At 55.2% G+C, this 16,983-nt stretch overlaps 1 protein-coding gene across 15 annotated transcripts in view; it reads right to left on the reverse strand.

Moving 5' to 3' along the window:
• GTF2IRD1 (GTF2I repeat domain containing 1) overlaps positions 1-16,983 on the reverse strand; it is a 139,152-nt gene that overhangs the window by 79,498 nt on the left and 42,671 nt on the right. For 12 of the 15 annotated variants that reach the window (XM_078354525.1, XM_078354518.1, XM_078354535.1 and 9 more), the window contains exons 2-4: positions 7,010-7,138; positions 3,725-3,866; positions 764-919 (exon numbers count right to left, since the gene is read on the reverse strand). In XM_078354525.1, the coding sequence (XP_078210651.1) occupies positions 764-919; positions 3,725-3,866; positions 7,010-7,138 (427 nt within the window). Of the gene's footprint in view, positions 1-763; positions 920-3,724; positions 3,867-7,009; positions 7,139-10,032; positions 10,112-16,983 lie in introns of all 15 variants that reach the window. The other 3 variants (XM_078354572.1, XM_078354565.1, XM_078354559.1) reach the window with 1 other exon arrangement.

Below are 16,983 nucleotides of genomic sequence, written 5' to 3' on the forward strand. Positions count from 1 at the left end.
CAGCCTTCGCTTAGTCATTCAACAAACACTCTCTGAGCACCTGCTGTTGCTGGGCCCTGAACTGCAGGCTGGAGACAGCTAGAAAGAGCAGACTCAGCCCCTGACCCTGGAGAGCTCCTGGGCTGGTGAGGGGACAGGGCACTGTGGGTACCAAGAGTGGGGGGCGTACCCCACTGCAAGGGGGCTTCCAGGAGCTGAGCCTCTGCGTCATGCGGGTGTCCGCCAGACAGAGGAGGGGAAAGGCAGTCTCAAAAGATGCCACGGCTGGTTCTGTAGGGAGGTCAGTAGGGCCCTGTCGTTTAGTGGGAGAAGAAGGTGGGGAGGGAATGAGGATGGGTGTGTGGACCCGTGTGCCATGCTCAGGGTGACTGGGAGCCCCCCCCCCAGGTTGTGGAGGGAAGAACTTCATTCATGATCAGACTTGTGCTTTGAGAAGACGCCCTTGGCTGCAGGGAAGGTGTGGGGAGCTGGCCTCGAGGCAGGGAGACCGTGGCAAGCCCGGGTCTATTTCTAGGTGAGAGGTGGCAGTGACTTGAACAAGGGCAGGGACAACGGGGGTGGAGGTCTAGGAAATGGCTGGAGCAGAATACTGTGCCTGGGAATGCAGAGATGAGGAAGGGCTGGGGTGGCCAGTACCCCCCATGCCTTGGGGTCCGGCTTTGCCCAGGGCCCATCCTGGGACAGGAGGGGGCCCCTCTGCTTGGTTGGGACCCGGGCTCCCACCCTCCCTGGGGCCCCCAAATGGAATGAGGAAGGATCTTACTATAAAGAACATCAAACACCTCCTCTACCATCTTCCGCAGAAGGTACACATCTGAGCCGTGCTCCAGCGAGGACCGTGGAAGGCTCCGGCCGCCGCCCTCGCACCGCTGCACCTTCTTGGGGTGCTCTGCCTCTGGATCCTTCCACGGGGGCCCTCCTGTGGGAGACAGAGCACGCCAGGCCACAGTGAGCACTCATCTCACCACCCACAGCCTTCGAGCTGGGATGTCTCTGCCCTGTGCTGAGCCGTGGAGCCTGGCACCCAATGCAATACACAAGTGAATGAACGAAGAACTGATGAGTGAGCAAGCCCGATTCCCACCACCCCACTGAGGGCCAGGGCTGATCATCTCAGAGATCCCAGTGCCTGGCCCAGGGCTGGGCCTCACCTCTGGTCACCTCTAACATGCTGTGTGACCTTAGCTAAGTCCCTTCTGTCTCTGAGCCTCAGTCTGTGAATGCTCACGGGAGAGACCAGCTATCCTGGCTCAGAACTGGGGTTTGATGAATGTTTGTTCCATCTGCACCTTTTTTTTTTTTTTTTTTTTGAGATGGAGTCTTGCTCTGTTGCCCAGGCTGGAGTGCAGTGGTGTGATCTCAGCTCACTACAACCTCCACCTCCAGGGTTCAAGAGATTCTCCTGCCTCGGCCTCCTGAGTGGCTAGGATTACATGTGTGTGCCACCACACCTGGCTAATTTTTGTATTTTTGGTAGACACAGGGTCTCACCATATTGGCCAAGCTGATCTCAAACTCCTGACCTCAAGTGATCCACCCGCCTCGGCCTCCCAAAGTGCTGGGATTACAAGCGTGAGCCACCATGCCCGGCCCCATCCACGCCTTTCTGTGCTCTGACACAAACACCTTCTTGACTAACCTATGTCCCCATTTTCTGCTCTGCCAGAGGGAGAGACAATGGGCACCCTTGCCCCTGCTCCAAGGAGGCTGTGGGTTGCAATCAGCAGGTTCATGCTAGGCTGGGCCAGGGTGGGGACCTGAGAGTACTGGTGGATCCTTGGGGAATGTGCTAGAAGCGGCATTGGAAAGAAGATGAGAAGAGGGGCCAGTGGCCCCCCTGCCAGCTTGGAGCCTGTTCTCCTCTGGGATCTGCGGAGCTTGAAATAAACCAGCCGAGTTCCCGGTGCTATAAATAGCGGCTCTGCCTGGCTGGAGAAGTCAGGTGCACCGCCCCACGCCCTGGGAGGCTGGGGCCACAGGCCCCGCTGCCGACCACTCTACGCAGCCCTAGTCCCCCATCCTGGCCTGGGAGAGGGTCTAGGCTCTGAGGGGCTGAGTGGGGATGCGGGACTGGCTGGGGGCATGGCTGTGCCCCAGTAATGACAGGCCCAGTGCTGGGGGATGCCCTTCCTCGACACAGCGGATCTTAGGGATGTGATGGGGATGTAATCACAGCAACAGCAGCTGGTGTGTACTGAGTGTGAACCAGGCGCCAGACACAGCCCTGAGTGCTTGCCAGGTACGAATTTGTCTAACCCTCAGACCCACTCATTCTCCCCTTTCACAGATGAGCAGGTTGAGGCACAGCAGGTGTGGGCCCAGGCAGCCTGTTCCCTTTTTGTTTGAGACAGAGTCTCGCTCTGCCGCCCAGACTGGAGTGCAATGGTGTGATCCCGGCTCACTGCAACCTCCACTTTCCAGGTTCAAGCGATTCTCCTGCCTCAGCTTCCCATGTAGCTGGGACTACAGGCACGTGCCTCATGCCCAGTTAATTTTTTTTTTTTTTTTTGTATCATTAGTAGAGATGGGGTTTTATCATATTGGCCTGGCTGGTCTTGAACTTCTGACCTCATGATCCACTCACCTCGGCCTCCTAAAGTGCTGGGATTACAGGCGTGAGCCACACTGTGCCCAGCTGCAGCCCATTCTCTTAACCTCATGCTACACCATGGTTCTTTTGAGATGGGGTCTCACCGTTACCCAGGCTGGAGTGCAGTGGTGGCATCGTAGCTCACTACAGCCATGAACTCCCAGGCTCAAGTGATCCTCCTGCCTCAGCCTCCCAAGCAGCTGGGACTACACGTGTGCACCATCAAGCCTGGGTTTTAAATTGTTTGTAGAGACAGTGGTCTCGATATATTGCCCAGACTGGCCTCCAACTCCTGGGCTCAAGTGATCCTCCCAGTTCAGCCTCCCAAAGTGCTAGGACTACAGACATGAGCCACTGCACTGGCCTAAGATGACTTAATGACAGCATCTGTCCCCTTGGGTTGATGTCAGGGGAAGTGAGTTAGCGTCAGAAAGGACACCACGTACAGTAGGCTTTCGACAAATCTTGCTGAAACATGGCTGGGCGCGGTGGCTCACGCCTGTAATCTCAGCAGTTTGGGAGGCTGAGGTGGGTGGATCACTTGAGGTCAGGAGTTTGAGACCAGCCTGGCCAATATGGTGAAACCATGTCTCTACTAAAAAGACAAAAATTAGCCAGGTGTGGTGGTGGGCACCTGTAGTTCCAGCTATTCGCGAAGCTGAGGCAGGAGAATCGCTTGAACCGGGGGAGGGAGAGGTTGCAGTGAGCCGAGATCGCATCACTGCACTCCAGCCTGGGCAACAGAGTGAGAATCTGTCTCATAAAAAAAAAAAATCGTGTTGGAAGAAGTGCATTTGGTCCTTGTGTTCAGGGATACACAGTTAAGAGGAAGAACTGGGCAACCTTGAGCCTTGGTGTCCCCATCTGGAAAAGGCAGAGGGAAGGGACTGGCTCTGGCCCAGCCTGGGGTTCACCTGGCCAGTGTCTGTCAGCTTGGGGGCTGCTGAATGATTCCATCAAAACCCACGGCTGCCTCTATAACACCACGTCGGAAATCTCAGAAAACGCCACTTGCCCAGTTCATCTCCCACACGCTGCCACCCTGGCTAGCCAGGGTTGGGGACCCAGAGACGGGCTGGAGCGTCTGCCCTGGGGGAGTGGCGGCCGGGTCCTCCGGCACCCTGGGGTACTCACGGCAGAACCTGAGGAAGTCTGACTGTAGCTCCTTCCGGGCATTCAGGAACATTCTCCCCTTCTCCGTGCCCACCACGAAGGCGCTCTCATCGTGCACAGCCACACAGGCCACCTCGGCGTTCAGTTTGGACAGCGCTGAGCACTGTGGGAAGAGCAGGGTGTGTGAGCGGAAGGACGCCCCGACTCCAAACACGTCTAGTACCCATTTCCAGGGTGGATGTGAGCTCCCAGCTGCCTGAGACCCCAGCAGCAGCTCCAGGGACAGATGGTCCCTCCACTGTTGTTGGTCTTAGATTTTGTAGTGGGAATGAATGAATGACCCTCCAGGGATTGGTGATGGGGGGCTGGAGGAGGACAGATGTCCTCTGCTCCTCCCTCCAAGGTCCCCGTCCTTAGGGTAAGCCCACCTTAGCCCCAGCCCCAGGGACAATCTCATGCTGGGCTCTCTTGGTCCCTCTGAAGTCCTCGATGAGGAGGAAGTGAGAAGAACCGCAGCAGAAGCAGGGATCGGACAGACTGGGGCTGCAGTCCCACCCTCGCCACTCAGGGATCCAGTTTCCACATCTGTTTTTTTGTGTTGTTTTGTTGTTTTTTGAGACGCAGCTTCACTCTGTCACCCAGGCTGGAGTACAGTGGCACAATCTTGGCTCACTGCAACCTCCGCCTCCCGGGTTCAAGAGATTCTCCTGCCTCAGCCTCCTGAATAGCTGAGATTACAGGTACGTGCCACCACACCCGGCTCATTTTTGTATTATAAGTAGAGATGGGGTTTCACCATGTTGGCAAGGCTGGTCTTGAACTCCTGACCTCCGGTGATCCGCCCACCTCAGCCTCCCAAAGTGCTGGGATTACAGGAGTGACATTGTGACTGGCCACTTTCCACACCTGTAGAACTGGGGACAAGCAGCCCAGCTGCACGGCACCTCTGGACTTGGGTATGGGGATTCAATGGCTGGAGGAAAAGGATCTCTAAACTGGGCCACCCTGTACAGGTATACAGACAGCTGGCTATGCTCATGGCCCCAGAGTCGAGGTCTGCAGCCCCACAGCACAGAGGCCTTAATGGGGGGGTCCCTGCAACCAATACCACCAGCATCTCAAGTGTCTGACCTGCCTCAGCAGGAAAACCCTGACTGTGAAGCCTGTGGCATGCAGTTGTGCCTAATAAATGCTGGTTTTCATCTGAGTCCAGTAGTGCTGGCAGCTATAAATAAAATCTGGCTTCCAATTGCAGTTCTGTGCTGTGTGACCCAGGACAGGTGACTTCTCTGGGCCACAATCTTGCCTCTTGTGGCAGCCCCAGCCAGGAGCCACTCTGGTTAGGAAGTGGTGTGGATGGCATGGGGCCAGGAGGCCTGTCCTCCAGGGTCCCTGCTAGAAAATTAACACCCAGGGGCACTCATTTTCCCCTCACTAAGATGAAGACAAAACCTCGCTGTTCTTTCTCTGTGTGGGAACAGTGGCGTGTTAACAAAAAAATCAATAGGCCGGGCGCAGCGGCTCACCCCGTAATCCCAGCACTTTGGGAGGCCGAGGCGGGCAGATCACCTGCTGTCGGGAGTTCGAGTCCAGCCTGACCAACATGGAGAAACCTCGTCTCTACTAAAAATATGTAATTAGCCAGGTATGGTGGCGCATGCCTGTAATTCCAGCTACTCAGGAGGCTGAGGCAGGAGAAACACTTGAGCCCAGGAGGTGGAGGTTGCAGTGAGCTGAGATCACACCGCTGCACTCCAGCTTGAGTGACAGAGCAAAACTCCATCTCAAAAAAAAGCAAATAGCCACATGTCGCTAGTGACCATGGCACTGGCCATCGCTGCCCATGTCAGGCACATCTCCACCACTGCCAACCTAACAGTGCTTTGGGACACAGGGCTGAGCTCCTGGGGGCCCCTCCTCGTGAAGGTCACTCTGCATAGGGGAGGGGTCGTTGTGAAGAGACTGTGGCACCCAGCTACTTCCCCAGCGGTGTCTCCTACCTTTGTCCCAAACACCACCTAAGCAGCCCTTTAAAATTGAGACAGAGTCTCGCTCCCCAGGCTGGAGTGCAGAGGTGTGATCTTGGCTCACTGCAACTTCCACCTCCCAGGTTCAAGCCATTCTCCTGCCTCAGCCTCCTGAGTAGCTGGGACTACAGGCAGGTGCCACCATACCAGTCTAATTTATTTATTTTGAGATGGAGTCTCCCTCTGTAGCCCAGGCTGGAGTGCAGTGGCACGATCTCTGCTCACCGAAACCTCCACTTCTGGCGTTCAAGTGATTCTCCTGCCTCAGCCCCCCAAGTAGCTGGGATTACAGGGATGCGCCACCACGCCCAGCTAATTCTGTATTCTCAGTAGAGATGGGGTTTTGGCATGTTGGCCAGGATGGTCTCGATCTCCTGACTCCAACTGATCCAGCCGCCTTGGCCCCTAAAAGAGCTGGGATTACAGGCGTGAGCCAATGTGCTGGGCCAGATTTTTTTTTTCTTAACACTTACATAACTGCCCTCCAGGAAAAGGCTGAAGAAAATGATATTACAATGTCCTCATTTGGGATAAATTGCTGTAGGTCTAGGCATGCAGGCAGCAGCGCCAGAGGAGTGATATAAAGCCCCGTTTCCCTCTTCCCACGCGAGATGCAGGTAGAACTCCTGCTTTAACATTGGGAATTGCAGCTTTTTTTTTTTTTTTAAATGGAGTCTTGCTCTGTGGTCCAGGCTGGAGTGCAGCGGCATGATCTCGGCTCACTGCAACCTCCGCCTCCCGGGTTCAAGTGATTCTCCTGCCTCAGCCTCCTGAGTAGCTGGGATTACAGGTTTGAGCCACCACACCCGGCTAATTTTTGTATTTTTAGTAGAGATGGGGTTTCTCCATGTTAGCCAGGATGGTCTCAATCTCTTAACCTCGTGATCCTCCTGTCTCGACCTCCCAAAGTGCTGGGATTACAGGCTCTCACCACCATGGCCAGCTAATTTTTGTATCTTTAGTGGGGACGGGGTTTCTCCATGTTGGCCAGGATGGTCTCCATCTCTTGACCTTGTGATCTGCCAAACTCAGCCTCCCAAAGTGCTGGGATTACAGGTGTGAGCCCCCACGCCCAGCCTGCCAGGGCTGGAGTTTCACGTACCGGATCTCACTTACATCTCCCATCCTTGACTTGAACATCGTGGCCCTAGCTGCAGTCGGGGAAACTGAGGCTCGGGTTAGTAAAAGCTCCTCTGAGTGGCTGAGGTGGGACTGAGCTACAAGGCAGGGTGGGGGTGCTCACCATGGCCCCTCCTCCTGGGCAGGCGGGGACACTCACCATGGAGTCTAAGGCAGACACGAGGCTGGTGATAATCTCGTCTTTGCGGGTGAAGGCGGAGTTCCAGCGGTCGGGCCCGCAGCCGTTGGCGGGGACGTCACAGCGCTTGCCCAGCAAGGCCATGGTCACCTGTGGGGAGGGAGAAGGCAGTGGCAGTGGGCACGAGGCAGGGGGCGTGGCTCAGGTGGTGGCCACCCACCCCAAACCATCTCTGTATCCAGGGCTGACCTTCCCTGGACGCAAGGGCTTTATGTGTGATGGGATTAGAGTTTGCACAGGCCTGGGCACAGGTGGCAGGATAACTCACGCCCTGTGCCACGCCCTCCCACGTCTGCACCCCCAAGCCAAGCCCAGCACCAGGATCAGTCTATTGGGCAGGCCCCAACCACCACCTCTCCCCACGTGTGCACCTCTGGCCACAGCCCTCCCTCGCTCACACACCCTCCATGGCTCCCTACTGCCCACATTAGCTCTCGACTCCTCGGCTTGATATTCTAGCTTCCTGGTCTGCTGTCCCTCACTCCAGTTCCCCCTCACACCCCAAGCTCCAGGTCCTCTAAGCTGTGCCACTCCCAGATGTGCCAGTGTTCATGCTTCCCTAGTCTACAGGCTCCGTTCTCTCTGCCTCAATCACCCTTCCTGTCCCTGCCATCATTTGCTGGTTGTCTTGGAAACTTTTTTTTTTTTAGACAGAGTCTTGTTCTGTTACCAGGCTGGAGTGCAGTGGCGCAATCTCGGCTCACTGCAACCTCTGTCTCCCGGGTTCAAGTGATTCTCCTGCCTCAGCCTCCCTAGTAACTGGGACTGCAGGCATGTGCCACCACACCCAGCTAATTTTCGTATTTTTAGTAGAGACAGTGTTTCTTCATGTTGGCCAGGCTGGTCATGAACTCCTGACCTCAGGTGATCTGCCTACCTCAGCCTCCCAAAGTGCTGGGATTACAGGTGTGAGCTACCACACCCAGCCTGAATATTTTTTAAATTTTTAATTAAATTTGATTTTGAGACAGAGTCTCACTCTGTTGCCCAGGCTTGAGTGCAATGGTGTGATCTGCAACCTCCCCTTCCTGGGTTCAAACAATTCTCCTGCCTCAGCCTCCCTGGCAACTGGGATTACAGGCACCACCGCACATCCAGCTAATTTTTGTACTTTTACTAGAGACAGGGTTTCACCATGTTGGCCAGGCTGGTCTTGAACTCCTGACCTCATGTGATCCACCTGCCTCAGCCTCCCAAAGTGCTGGAATTACAGGCATGAACCACCGCCCCTGGCCTCATCAAAGCTTTTAATTGTCTGACCTGCTGGCCCACCTCCTGTGTCCCCAACCTGAAGCGGAGCTGGGTCAGGAGCCAGCGATGTCTTCCCCTCCCTTCCGCATGCCTCTGAGCTTGACTATCACATTTTTGCAGTAAGCCACGTGCTCCCGAGGCCAATGCCTTCAGCCTCCAGGCCTCCCAGCTTCAGTTTCCATCCTAGCCAGGAGACTTGGCCTCAGGGGCATAAGATACAGAGGTGAAGAGGCTGTCTCATCGCAGGTCGGGGGCTCCCCAGGGCAGGACTGTCCCACTGCAATGGGGCTGCTGGGGAACAGAGCTGCATTGTCCCCCTCAAGCCCAGGGCCCCAAGTGTGGCTTCCCATTGCATGGTGCAGGTTTGCTGGGTACAGTGCCCAGCTGAGCACCCACGAGATACAAAGATCAGCCTTCCTCAGCCCCTGGTTGTGCCCTGCCTTTCTCCTTCTCTACCCAGGGGCCACCCACACGCTGCCCCAGTGGCAGGGCCTGCCCTCAAGGCAGCTGTCCCTGCACCAATCCGAGTAAAGAAGGCAGGGACCAGAGGTGGGATGGCTCGGTTTCCCTCTCTGGACTCAGTCCCAATGCGCTCTGTGTGGCCTCTGCTGGCCGCTGACAGAGTGCAGAGCTGAGGACCCAAAAGAGCCTGTAAACCTGCTCTGTCTCCCACCTGCACACAAGGAGTTTCTGCATCCAACGGGGCAGGGCAGGCCCAAGCAGGAGGCCCGTGGCACTGGCTCCGCAAAGGGTACCAGGCCTGGGGTGTCTTCTGCTGCCACAGCAGCTCCTGTTGACCGTAAGCTCTCCGAGGGCAGAAACCAGGTCCACCTGCTACTGTTTGCAACCCAAGACCCGGGTCGGTGCCCAACGTGCATTGAGGCCCAAGGAGTGTGGTCCCAGCCACAGACAGGCCTTTCAGGAGGTCATGATCTACTGATCACTGGCCGATGACAGAGCACACCACACTTTGCAAGGCCAGAGGCGTCCAACCTCAGGGACAGAAACGTCCCAAGAAATCAGAGACGCATCAGCGCTCGGCTCCGACCTCAGTCCTGGCTCTCCTCTGCTTTTCGGCTGTGGATAAATATTGTTTAAACAACTGGCCGGTGGGCGTTTGACCAAAATGTATATTGAGTTGGCTGCTAAATGTTTATAAAAGACATTTCTTCACAGGTTGCAATTTTATAGAAGCTTGAAATCTGCTGTATTAAGGAATGCAGAGGTGATGATAGCCCATGGGTAGGACACAGGCCATGGATGGGACCCGCTGATGAACAAAGAGGTGGCCAGTGGCCACGGCTGGGGACGTTTTGTGGCATGAAGCCCGCCGGAGGGTCCTACATGCCACTGGACTTCACAGAAGATCCAGCTGAGAGGTCTGCTGGCCTGGGGGCTGGAAGGTGTCCCCTCCCTCCAGCCAGTCCCTTGAGCCATTCCCAGAAAGGCCTTAGGGCTGCCAGCCTCCCAGCTGCCGAGGCCCAAATCGAATCAGGGCAAAGCTGGAGGCACCAGACTGCAATCCAGCCCTGGCCTCCCAGCTGCCCCAGACAGCGGCGGCTCCTTCCGGCAAAGGCCCTAATCCGTTTAGGAAGGAACCAGGGATTCCAGGCAGGAGGGACAGAGAGAGAGACAGCAAAGAGGGCTGGGCTGTGGGCCATCCCTGGCTCCTTGTCCCGGTCACCCGGGCTTGTTGGACCCTCTGTCCCGAGCCATAGCCCAGGTGGACGCACCTGGGGAATATGAAGAGAGACAGCCACTCCTTGCAAATGTTCAGGGCCTCAGGTGGAGGGAGAGGCAGATTCCATATGCCTGGAGCAAGAATGCAGCGGGGGAGAAGAGGGGAAGATGAGACCTGGGCCCAGGTCAGCTAGGACCACGTCAGGTGAGCCCTGAAACCCTGAGTTTTTTCATCTGTAAAGTGGGAATGGTTCCAAACAGAAAATGAAGGCAGAGGCTGGGTGCGGACGCTTAGGCTTACAGTCCCAGCACCCTGGGAGGCCGACATGGGGGGATTACTTGAGCCAAGGAGCTCGAGGCTGTAGTGAGCTATGATGGTGCCATCGTACTCCAGCCTGGGCGACAGAGCAAGACCCTGTCTCTTAAATAACAAATAAAAATTCTGATAGCAGGGCTGGGGGCGGTGGCTCACGTCTGTAATCCCAGCGCTTTGAGAGGGTGAAACAGGCACATCACTTGAGGTCAGGAGTTCGAGACTGGCCTGGACAACATGGTGAAACCTGGACTCTCCTAAAAATACAAAAACTAGCCGGGCATGGTGGCACGCACCTGTAATCGCAGCTACTTGGGAGGCTGAGGCAGGAGAATCACTGGAACCCAGGAGGCGGATGTTGCAGTGAGCCGAGATGGCGCCACTATATTCCAGCCTGGGCAACAGAGTGACATTCCATTAAAAAGATTTTTAAAAGTAGGCAGGGTACAGTGGCTCACACCTGTAATCCCAGCACTTTGGGAGGCCAACGCAGGTGGATCATGAGGTCAGGAGGTCGAGACCAGCATGGCCAGTATGGTGAAACCCCATCTCTACTGAAAATACAAAAAATTAGCCAGCCATGGTGGTGTGCACCTGTAGTCCCAGCTACTTGGGAGGCCGAGGCAGGAGAATTGCTTGAACCCGGCAGGCAGAGGTTACAGTGCGCTGAGACTGTGCCACTGCACTCCAGCCTGAGTGACGAGAGTGAGACTCCATCTCAAAAAAAAAAGAAGTAAAAATTCTGATGGCAGCATTGGCCCACATGAGCTATGGTCCTCCTCCAGTGTCATCTGTTTTAGAGACGAGAAAGGCACTTGCCCCAGGCCCAGCCAGTGCACAGCAGGGAAGAAGGCTGTTGTCTCCAGACAAGTCCTTGCTGTCACCACGCAGCAGGAGGACTGTGCTTCCGACATTCACAGCGACGCAGGGGACAGACCAGCTGCTCACATGCATTGCTGACACACAGCCGACCGGGCCCAGCTCAACCTTCCTGGGTTTAGACAGAAAGTTCTGTCTCTTGGAAAATCCCTTAGTCCCAGGCCACTTAGGATGGCTGGTCACCCCGCAACGCAGCGAGCGACAGGAACAGGAGGCCAGACGCCTCTCTAAGCAGCCAAAAAACACAGACACTTACGAGGAAGAGAAATGTCCCAAATGTACATCCTTTGGGTTCAAAAAGTCAATTTCCCTTAAAAAGGTGAGAGACACATCTGTTCACTGCAGCACGATTCGAGGTAGCAAAGACATGGGATCAGCCCAGGTGCCCGTCAACAGTAGGACAGATGAAGAAAGTGTGGCGCATGCACGCTGTGGAATACCATGCAGCCATGAAAAAGAGCAAGACCATGTCCTCTGCAGCAACACGGATGTGGCTGGAGGCCATTATCCTAAGCAAATTAACACAGGAACAGAAAAACGAATTCCGCATGTTCTCACCTGTAAGAGGGAGTTAAACGTTGGGTACTCAAGGACATAAAGATGGGAATGACTGACACCAAGGTCTCCAAAGGCAGGGAGAGAGGGAAAAGGGGGGGCTCCAAAGATACTTATTGGCTGCTATGCTCACTACCTGGGTGACAAGATCAACTGTACCCGAAACCTCAGCATCATGCAATATACCTTTGTAATAAAGTCGCACATGTACCCCAAATCTCAACTTAGAAGTTAAAATTATTATTTTTGAGACAGAGTCTCACTGTCGCCCAGACGGGAGTGCAGTGGTGTGATCACGGCTCACTGCAGCTTCCGCCTCCAGAATTCAAGCAATTGTTCTGTCTCAGCCTCCCAGGGAGCTGAGCCTACAGGTGCCCACCACCACGTCTGGCTAATGTTTGTATTTTTAGTAGAGACAGGGTTTCCCCGTTTGGCCAGGCTGGTCTCAAACTCCTGACCTCAAATGATCCCCCTGCCACGGCCTCCCAAAGTGCTGGGATGACAGGTGTGAGTCACCACGCCCAGCCTAAAAGTTGAAATTATTAAAACAATAATAATGCAAGAGACTTGAAGCCCCCAAAAGGCAGAGCTGGGATGGGTGGAGGGTTGTTTGCTGGGAAGATCCCAGGTTCCAGTCCATGAGCTGCGGAAAAGTTGTTGTCACACCTGTCCCTTCCAGCTCCAGAGTTTGCTCCGCCCACCTGTGAGGCCAGGACTGCAGGTAGCTCAGCTGCTGCTAACACCCGCTTTTCAACTCCCAGGCTCCTGGGCCCCACCCATGAGAGGTGATTGGTCCCTGGGCAGTGGGGCCCAGGGTTTGGTTTTGTTTTTTTGTTTTTGTTTTTTTTGAGATGGAGTCTTACTCTGTCATCCAGGCTGGAGTGCAGTGGCACAATCTCGGCTCACTACAACCTCCGCCTCCCGGGTTCAACTGATTCTCCTGCCTCAGCGTCCCGAGTAGCTGGGATTACAGGCGCGCACCACCACACCCTGCTAATTTTATATTTTTAGTAGAGATGGGGTTTCTCCATGTTGGTCAGGCTGGTCTCGAACTCCTGACCTCAGGTGATCTGCTTCAGCCTCCCAGAGGGCTGGGATTATAGGCGTGAGCCACTGCACCTGGCCTGGACACTGTATTTTTAAGTTCACAGGGGAATCTTACACCCAGCCAGGTGCAGGGCCTAGGGCATCTCCAGGGATGTTCCCTACTCAAGGTTCCAAGAAGCTCAGCCTCCCTGCCTGCCTGCCACCTGCCCCGTGTCTTGCCCAGACAGCAGCAGATTTGCCGGCTGCAAAGAGCTGGAAGCTAGCCCGGACCCTGAGCCAAAGATTAGCCAAGCGCTGTGGCCTCGTCTGAGTTGGTGCTGTCCTGACCCAAGGCAGGGTAGCCTCCAGGCTGGGGGACTCCACAGGAGTCTGGCCCAGAGAGCCCACTTTCCAGACAGTCCTGGGGCCAGGGTGACAGTGAACCATCAGAAATCCAGCTGCCCTTTCCAATCCCAAACACCCTGCACCCGGCGCTCAGGGCCGGCTAGGAGGCAGCAAAGAGTGAGCTAACAGGTGTGAGCCTGCTCTGATGCCCACAGCCTGGATGTCTGGGGAAATACGTGTTCCCGCTGGCTGGTTCTGACCCATCTACCCCAGTGAAGAGCAGCCTAGTGGGAGATGGGAAAAGGGAATGCGGGAGTTGGAGGTTGCAGTGAGTTGACATCGCGCCACTGCATTCTAGCCTGGGTGACAGAGCGAGACTTGGTCTTAAAAATAAAAAAGAGGCCGGGCGCAGTGGCTCACGCCTGTAATCCCAGCACTTTGGGAGGTCGAGGCGGGTGGATCACGAGGTCAAGAGATCGAGACCATCCTGGTCAACAAGGTGAAACCCCGTCTCTACTAAAAATACAAAAAAAAATAGCTGGGCATGGTGGCGCGTGCCTGTAATCCCAGCTACTCGGGAGGCTGAGGCAGGAGAATTGCCTGAACCCAGGAGGCGGAGGCTGCGGTGAGCCAAGATCGCGCCATTGCACTCCAGCCTGGGTAACAAGAGCGAAACTCCGTCCCACCAACAATAAAAAAAGATGTACAGATGGCCAAAAAGCACATGAAAAAATCCCCACGCCAGTAAAGATTAGCAAAATGCAAATCTAAACTACACCTCACACCCACCAGGATACCTGCTATAGAAAACACAGGAAGGCCGGGTGCGGTGGCTCACGCCTGTAATCCCAACACTTTGGGAGGCAGAGGCGGGTGGATCATGAGGTCAGGAGTTTGAGACCAGCCTGGCCAATATGGCAAAACTCCATCTCTACTAAAAATACAAAAATTAGCTGGGCGTGGTGGTGGGCGCCTGTAGTCCCAGCTACTCCAGAGGCTGAGGCAGAAGAATCACTTGAACCCAGGAGGCAGAGATTGCAGTGAGCTGAGATCTTGCCACTGCACTCCAGCCTGGGTGACAGAGGAAGACTCCATCTCAAAAAGAAAAAAAAATCCTGGGTTCAAGCCATCTTCCCATCTCAGCCTTCCAAGCAGCTGGGACTACAGGCGTGCGCCACCATGCCTGGCTAATTTTAAATGTTTTGTAGAGATGGGGTCTTGCTATGTTGCCCAGGCTGGTCTTGAATGCGTGGCCTCGAACGACCCTCCCAGCTCAGCCTCCCAACGTGCTGGGATTATAGGCATAAGCCACCATGTCCAGCCTCAATACAATTTTTCAAAATGGAAAAAGAAAAAACAACTAAGAGAGGAAGTGTTTGTTCTCATTGTCCGCAGTGGAATGTCATTCCTAAGACTAGAGAGGACACTCAGCGGAATGGGGGCAGAGAGAGGAAGGGGGCACCTGACAAGCACATCTCTGCCCCAGAAGTGAGTGTGAGCACTAGCAACTCAACACATGCATGCCCACCCCCATACTCCCCCCCACGCACACACCCACATACCCACACACAGGCACACTCCCCCACATACTCCCCCCACATGCACACCCACACACCCGCACACATGCACACCCACATGCTCCCCCCCAGGCACACACACACATACCCACACACATGTACACTCCCCCATATTCCCCCCACATGCACACACACCCATACACATGCACACACACCCATACACATGCACACACATGTACAGACACCCACACACGCTTACATATATGCATTCATGTACTCACACACATACACACTCACATGTATACACACATGCATGCACACCCCCACATACCCACACACCCATGTACACACCCCAAACTCCCCCACGTGCACACCCACCCATATGCACTCATGTGCACACACATGCATGCACACACCCCCCACATGCATACCCACACTTACACACACATACCCACACATTCACATGCATATACACATGCACACTCACACATGCTCACATGCAAGTCCACATACATGCACACACACGTCCCCGCACACATGCACACACACACACATGCACACACACGTGCTAGTGCAAGTCCTCTTGGGTCCAGTCCCAGCAGTCTGAATGCAGTGAAACCCTTCACAGAGAAGGTGGCTGGGGCATGATCTCACCCTCATGGTCCTGTCAGGAGTCACGCCACAGAGCAAGCTGAGCCCGTCTGACCTCCAGAGCCCCACACTCCAGCCTGCAGGCCTTGCACGGTCACTCAGCCTTCGCACCTGCTGTGCCCTTTTTGAGAGGTGCCCTTCCCCACTGCTGGCTCCCTCTTAGCTGCTTCGGGCTCGTCCTCACCTCCCGTTGTGCCCCTTGGCTGGGCTCCCTCACCTCCACCTTCCCTCCCCCTCCAGGATGTGGAGGTGTCAGAGCCCCCTGCACTGCCTCCCGGAGAGCAGCGCTCATTGCTTTCACCTGCGTGTGCCCGGGCCTGCTGCACAGAAGGAGGCCTGGAAAGGCTCCGAAGAGCGAAGCCGTTGATGCGGGTTTGGAAGAATCAAGAGACATGAAGAAGGTGGGTGGCGAAGGATGGGGCAGCCCAGACAGAGGGGACAGCTCTGGCAAAGGCACTAAGGTGCAAGTGAGCCTGATGGGGCGTCCGTGTGGGGCTGGCGGGCAGTGGAGTAAAACACCAAAGTGCTCTTGGCACGGACTGCGGTCGGATCCTGGGGGATGTCCAGTGGGAAATGCTCTGAGACTTTCCTAACCTCAGCTCAGAGTCTGGGCCTGGGCTTCGGAGGGCCCTGTCCCTCTCTTCCTGAAGGGGACACATCCACCGAGAGCCTGCCACCCATTCTCCCACCCCAGACACTGGGTACTGAGGCCCCTGGAAGCCATCTGGCTGAAGCACCCCCGTTCTGGGGCCCCAGGGGCCTCTTCTCTGGCCATCCTCCTGCAGTGCTTTCAAATCTGACAATACATTCTCAGGCAAGGGGCGGCGGCTCATGCCTGTAATCCAGCACTTTGGGATTGCTTGAGGCCAGGAGTTTGAGACCAGACTGAGCAACATAGTGAGACCTCCATTTCGACAAAAAAATTTAAAATTTAGGCAGGCATGGTGGTGCATACCTGTAGTCCCAGATACTCAGGAGGCTGAGGCACGAGGACCACTTGGGCCCAGGAAGTGGAGGCTACAGTGAGCTGTGATCACATCACTGGGCTCCAGCCTGGGTGACAGAGACCGTGCCTCTAAATTTAAAAATACGTTATTTCTTTTGAAACAGAGTCTTGCTCTGTCACCCAGGCTGGAGTGCAGTGGCATGATTTCAGCTCACTGCAACCTCTGCTTCCCAGGTTCAAGCGACTCTCCTGCCTCAGCCTCCTAGTAGCTGTGACTACAGGCATGTGTCACCACACCTGGCTAATATTTTGTATTTTTAGTAGAGACCGGGTTTCACCGTATTACCCAGGATGGTCTCAATCTCCTAACCTCACGATTCACCTAACTTGGCCTCCCAAAGCGCTGGGATTACATGCGTGAGCTACCGTGCCCGGCCTCTTTTGGTTTTTTTTTTTAATAGAAATGGGGTCTCCCTATGCTGCCCAGGCTGGTCTCGAACTCCTGGGCTCAAGGGTTCTTCACCCCTCAGCCTCCCAAAGTGAAATAAATAAATAAGTTCTGTAATACTTCTCCCAGCAAATACTGTCATCTAATTCTCTCCTCTTGAACATGATTTGAATAAGGACCCACTTTGAACCAACAGCGTGTGTGGGCAACGCCACCAGGGGACCTCTGCAGCCAGGTCCCCAAAGGCGCTAAACTTCCCCCACCCCCTCGCTCGCTCACTCTCAGACCCTTGCCCCTGGACTCTAAGCTGACACGTGGGAAGCT

This window comes from Callithrix jacchus, chromosome 2 (genome assembly GCF_049354715.1).
Source record: "Callithrix jacchus isolate 240 chromosome 2, calJac240_pri, whole genome shotgun sequence".
Lineage (NCBI taxonomy): Eukaryota > Metazoa > Chordata > Mammalia > Primates > Cebidae > Callithrix > Callithrix jacchus.